Source organism: Acipenser ruthenus, chromosome 11 (genome assembly GCF_902713425.1).
Source record: "Acipenser ruthenus chromosome 11, fAciRut3.2 maternal haplotype, whole genome shotgun sequence".
Lineage (NCBI taxonomy): Eukaryota > Metazoa > Chordata > Actinopteri > Acipenseriformes > Acipenseridae > Acipenser > Acipenser ruthenus.
The window spans coordinates 7,742,083-7,748,710 of NC_081199.1; the positions used below are offsets into that span (position 1 = coordinate 7,742,083).

Below are 6,628 nucleotides of genomic sequence, written 5' to 3' on the forward strand. Positions count from 1 at the left end.
ATGCTGCTGTTTGATGTGCCTGGCAGGTCTCGCATGAGGAGGGAGGTTCTGCTGGAGGGTTACCAAGACAATGACACGGATCCAGAGTCCAGTAGCTATGGTGGGGGCTACCCCCACAGCACCCCCACCCCACACAGCCCCGACTCAGACATGGAGGACAGGAAACCCGCCGTGTTCCACTCCCGCAGCAAGGGCTGCGGCCTGCACGGGGAGACCCTGGTCAAAGTGAAGCAGGAGGCGCCGGATAACTGTGAGGGAGAGGAGGAAGAGGAGGAGCAGGTATCCACAGCCGTCAAGTTCCCCTGCCTGCTGAAAAATGAGGAAGAGGCCGACGACTGCCACAAGAGCCTCCGGGAGGATGGGGCACTGTGCAAAACTCCTTTGGGAACTCCGGGCTCCCTGCCCGAGCCGGGCCAGTCCGTTTCCAGGCAGGAGAGTGAGGAGAAGCTGGTGTCAGACCCAGTCAGCTTCAAGGCTGCCTCTGAACCTTCTCGCAGCAGCCTGGAGGTTTCTCTCAACTCCCCCTCGGCAGCCTCCTCACCCGGCCTCGTGATGTCAGTCTCACCCGTCCCATCGTCCTCCGCTCCCATTTCACCCTCCCCGTCCAACGCTGCCACGAGCTCAGACCCCTCGCCGCCTGAGAACCCCAAATCCAATAAGAACACACAGCGGCGAAACGAGAAGATGGCAAACCTGAACAACATCATCCACCGGCTAGAGAGAGCAGCCAACCGAGAGGAGACCTTGGAGTGGGAGTTTTGAAGATTTTTTTTTTTTTTTTTAAGTTTTGTAAACTTGAACTCTCAAAGAGTTTATTGGATCTTGGAAAGCTCTTGAAGAGGATTTCTTTGATTTCCTTGCCCCTCAACTTCAACTCTTAAATACTCTCCCTTTTGGAATACAGTATCTAAAAGGATCACTGTTTTAACACTTAAAAGACTACTCAAGAATACTTTTAGAAGAAATTATTTATAAACGTGTCTTAGGTATTTTAATAAAGGATACTACTTTGAGATATATAATACAGCCCTAGCTGTGGTTTGTTTTAAAAAAAAAGAAAAAAAAAATCGAAAGCTGTCACATCAAGACTTTTGCAGCAAAGTGTCATTAAATGCGCACTGCAAGTCCTGTAGTTTGCCACTGGATGAGATTAAAAAAAAAAAAAAAGACGAAGAAGGAAAAAAAAGACTTTTGTCTTAAGCCATCGAACAAAAAGCACTATGATTATAAAAAATAAGACTGACCAAATTTGCTAATTTTTGAATAGCAATTTTTCATATTTTGTCTTTAAGACATCACAGTTACAACGTCAATTAATGTTTGAAATAAAAAATAAATGATATGAATAATAATGATGATAATAACATTAATAGACTGTGTGCTAGTCCTGAAGACTCTAAATAGACAACATCACGTATGTATTTAGTTTATTGGTGATATGTTTTGAAACATTTGTAACACAAAGAAGTGTCATGTGGTTGTACATGTTGTAGAAATGTCTGCAATAGCATTTTTTTCCAAAACAAGATGTAGCATGGTACCTTAATACCCCTGTTATCCCCAATAGTTAGTAACCTGTGAAAAACAAAAAGTGAGAAAAAAAAGGAAAGGCAGTAATCTAAAGAGTAGAACCTTAGTAAACTTGCTTTCATTTCCTTTTAGGGAATATATTATGGTTCTCATAGCTGCCCTAGCACTGCCCGGTCTCAGAGATGAGGAGCAGGCAATCTGCAGTGACTGGAGCTGAACACTCAACACACTAAAGCACCTTGAAGTGAAATCGCATTGGTTCTAGAACTCTCTAATGGAACACTCACTTTTCTATGCACCATTATGGTCATTGTCACCATTATGGTCATTGTCACCATCATGGTCATTGTCACCATCATCGTCATTTCCCCATTTTCGATTTGCAAACTAGGGGTTGCATTTAACATGCATCTATATTGACAGCCCAAGTCGTATTTTGAAAAAATACCAAAAAAGAGGCTGTGGTCACTGTATTGGTGAATATTTTTGTGGACCACTGTGCAGTATATAAGCGCTAGAGCGGTTAGTTGTCAAAATGGGTTGAAGCAAACATTTTATCCCAGCTTGAACGTGAGCCGTCTGTATCCCAGGCTGCATCTCCGCTGGGGCCACAGTGCTATACATCCTTTAGGAACTGGCTAAATAACTACTGATTTGGTGTAAAGAGAATAGGGACTTATTGGTTGATGGGTGCAAGGGATATCCTGAAGGCATCAGTCAACACACACACAGTGATCCTTGTATAAGTTTTTCTGAAGAAAATCCATGGCTAATAATTTGGAAACTAGGAATAGTTAACAGAATCCACTATAACACAACTCATGATACATTACTTCTGCAATCTGAGGCTGTGCTGGGTTTAGATACATTATTTAGGAAGTTTTAAAGGTTCTTTACTCTCTGATCAAATAATATACAAGCCACTCTGTATTCTAAATGACTGACAATTTAAAGTGCTCACGTTGCTCCACTTATCTGAAAAAACTACATTTGATTATATATAAACAGTACATATATATATAAAATATTCGTTTTGATTTTTTTTTTTGAATGCATTGGCAACAGTGAAATGGATTCTGGATGCAAACATCCTCACAGTTCTTGCCATGTATTAGTAGCAGTTTTCTCAGGGTAACCTCAACTCAACATGAATAGCTTCTATAAGTAAGGGACACTGTATATTAAAATGGCATTGTGCTTGAACACACAGTGTAACGGTGAATCAGTAATCAGATTAGCTTCAGCAATTGTGTAAGCAGATCCACATTCACCTACAACAGAATGGCACTCAATTAGAAAAACCTCTTGCATTGACTAGAACATTCCCCCATAGTGTGTGACTTAGCTTTGCATTATCTAAAACCAGAAATCCAAAACCCTGAAGCAGTGTACACTAGTCGAAACTTTACTCTACTTGAAGGCTTTACCTTGTGTTTTGAAGCTATGGATAAAGCACTGTTATTTAACCAAACAAAATGGGCGCTGCAAGAGGAGTTGTAATTATTGAGTGCCTGCTGTGTATTAAAGTCTGGATGTGGCTGTGTACAGTAAATGATCAAAACCTGTGGCATATCCATCTGGAGGTGGGGGTTCGGGCAAGTTATTAGCTATTAGTTATTAATCCAAAAGGAAGCTACTGTTACAGTGCCCCTAACGCACCCCCATCTCCCCACGCTCAGTCTGGCTGCACTGCAGATTCACATGCAAAAAATAGAAAAAGAAAATTAATATACAAATATTTTGCAATTGTAAATTCTTGGAAATGTGAACACCTGTGTTTATTTTGGTCACCTGCTTCTTTCTGACTGGCCTCTTAACACTTGCATTGTCCTTTGGTCTTAGTTTACCATTTGTATCTGCATGCAAGTCACTGAGAAGTCCATTACAGAGGTGCATTCAGCAGGATTTACCCCAGCACTTGTACCCCGTTTGCACTTGACGGCTGCAGCTTGGTGAATTAATGAAGGTTTTGACCCTTGGTTTTTATGACTTGCCGCTGGTGCCTCAATAAAACACTGTTAGACAAAAGAGCAATGACCAGCCCTGTTTAGTTACACAATTCTGTTACACAGTTGTGTACATTTAGTATTATTATTTGTTTCTATTAATTAACTTTACCATGTAGAACAACTGATACATGGTGTCCTCAGAGGTGCCATATGTGCTTCCTATGGCTCTCGCTAGATGGCAGCACCGAGTATCACGCCAGTAGAGGAGTAGGCTTTCTGGTATTTTAAAATATTGAAATCAGTGGATTAGTGTATGAAAACAAAAAATGGATATAATATATTATATAAGAATAATTAAACAATACTGATAATCTTATCTGACACCATTTCTGCCTGATACAAGCCATCTGATACAAAGAAATGTGTGTGTGTCATTATATATATATATATATATATATATATATATATATATATATATATATGCTTTTGCCTTCCAAATTTGTCTAAATTGGTCTATTTTTTGATTATTTTTTTAATGCTTTTTAAAATAGATTTTAAATAATGCTGGTGACATTCTGCCTCTGTAATACAGCTGAAGTTATAAGCTGCAGGGGAAAAAAAACAGTCTTGAATCTGTCAAGTGTAAAAGGGGGTATTACACGATTTTATCATCTGTTCAGATATTAAATCCTGCTGGGCTAGGTCCCTGAATTGCCCACTCACACAGACACCTTGCATTGAATACATCACTGTATTGTGTTTCTGGTTTTTGTTGAAACTGTTGCATAAACTAAGCTGGCCTTTAAAGACTGTAATTATTGCTGTCTTCTCCTTTGTCAAGCGTAACAGACATGCTGAGAATGCAATGTCGCCTTTACCCAAGGCATTTTGTTTTTTCTAGAGAATCAATAATCCTGCTGTTTTTAAACTGTGTTTAAATGAAGACAGTATTGACCTTGGGTAGCCTTACCGCGCTGCTACTGCTGTGTCCCAGTGAGCTCTGGACTCAACCCAGTATCATAGTCAGTGGTGGAACTGGGAATCATCTTCAGACCTCCTGGCTCCCAGTCCAAATCTCTAACAATATAAACAACGCACCATAGGAAAAACATAAAGCTGTAAAAATGGTAATCGGAAATAAAAATCCTAAACTACATTGTATTTAACTAAACATTTACACTGTTTTTTTTTTTCATTATTTTATTACAGTATCTTGGTACTTGAACTGAATAATGTAGGCGACATTTCGAATTTGAAATATATATTTTAAATTACACATGTAAGACCATAAATAATAAGTCTACTTCTTTTATAGAAAATATTTCTGACAAGTTTAAAAGTTAAGCACTCATTTAAAAGAAAGGTTTAAACTTTTCATATATTAGATGTATAAAAAATTGGTTTTTCATGCATGACATTTTTATTGTGAACAGCTCTTATAAGAGTATGTTTGTTTGTTCGGTATATAGTATTGGCACATAGTTTGGCTCCACATTTTTGGTTCGTCTGCACATTCTGTCGTAATTTTGTGGCTTAATTCACCAGTATGCTTTAAAGTGTTGTTTCTATCTATATTCAATAATGAAAATGTTGAAATCCAGTCCCGTTTTTCAAATATCATCATATCAGTAGGCTGGCTGCATCACTAAAGTGTAGTAGCAATGACAAGTATACCTGCCTGGGACCCTGCATTGTCTTAGTTAGTTTTTTTTTTTTTACTGTTATTTAGCTGCGAGAATAAAGATCTGTGGAACAGTTTGAAATATTTATGAAAAATAAAAGTCACAAGGTATTTTTCTGCCTGTCAGAAAACAAAAACCAAGTGGTATCATCCGTCTAAATTATCAGTAAAAGTTAAGCAAGTTATCCGGTGGTAATTTCAGACTTGGCCCAACGGACTTGTTTTTCTATAGGGTACATTTAAATGAATTAAACGCTTGCTTCTTCCGCATTTCTCACAGAAACTTGGCTGCCGAGCGAGAAGCTCATTTGTAGCAGGATCCCATCTGCCAGACCTCATGTTGCATCTGTTGCTGTTAAATGCACTGCATCTGCTGCACAGTACTGTGATCACAGCTCTGGTAAACATGTAGTAAACACGACTCTAAACCAATACAAGGGAAAATAACTGAGGCTTTAAAAAAAAGAATAATTACCTCCCATTGACAACTTTCTCACAAGTCCCTATCATTTTTAAGTAAATTGTAACAGCCAAAAACTTGTCATGACTTGGAACAACTATCAACATGAATTAAAGAAAGATTAGCCCCAATTTTTTGACGTGGCCCCTTTCATAGATCTCACATCTTTATATGGCTAGCCCGTATTAATTTGTTATATGTTTTGCTTCTTTGACATGAACAGGAAAATCTCCTAATTTATCAGCTAATTTTGATATACGTATGATGTTAAGAGTGTTTAGATCTTTATAGAATCTTAAACAGAATGGCATCTAAACAGTATTTATTCATTAATGATACTCCCATAAAGTTAGGTCCTGTATAAAGCGCCATGGTAGATTCACGATAGTTTTCCTCTATAAGTTCATTAACACTAGCTGAACCCTGGTTCCCATACAAGTCCACTTTCTCTCTTATCTGCGCAATGAGCATTGGACTTCATGCAGGGTTCATGTGCTACACAGGGCGTGAACTTGTTTATATCCTTCAACTTCAATTGAGAAGTGAAAACTACAGTAAAATAAGGGACTTCTAGAACATAACATACAGCACAGTTAGAAGAAAATCTACGAGCGAGAGAAGGCTGTTCAGCCTATTAGCGCTCATCCAGTTTCTAGTTGCTGGATAATCGCTGAACTTTGTACAATCTGGTCTTAAAGGATCCCAAAAATTAAGCATCAGCAACATGGCTAGGTAATCTATACCACACTCTCACCACTCTCTGTGTAAAGACGTGTCTCCCACCTTCTGTACTAAGTGTGTCACTTAATTCCCAACAGTGTGCTCTGCTCTTATTGGTTAGTATTCACTTAAATGCTTTGTCAACTAGGAGCTGTCCTGGGGTATGCTGGTTACACTGGGAGAGGGTGTACATTTTACTACCACTGTGATGCAACGGGTTCGCAGTGTTCTTTCATCAGCCAATGCTGACCACTATCCAAACTGACAAGTACTACACCAGCCCAGTCC

The 6,628-nt window shown here is 39.0% G+C and overlaps 1 protein-coding gene across 1 annotated transcript in view; it reads left to right on the forward strand.

Annotated features, from left to right (window-relative positions):
* Positions 1-5,223, forward strand: part of LOC131739409 (homeobox protein cut-like 2) — a 103,946-nt gene extending 98,723 nt beyond the window's left edge. Inside the window, exon 22 of the mRNA XM_059033222.1 lies at positions 27-5,223. Within this exon, the coding sequence (XP_058889205.1) occupies positions 27-762 (736 nt within the window). The 3' untranslated portion in view covers positions 763-5,223. The remainder of the gene's footprint in view (positions 1-26) is intronic.
* The last annotated feature ends 1,405 nt before the right edge of the window (positions 5,224-6,628 follow it).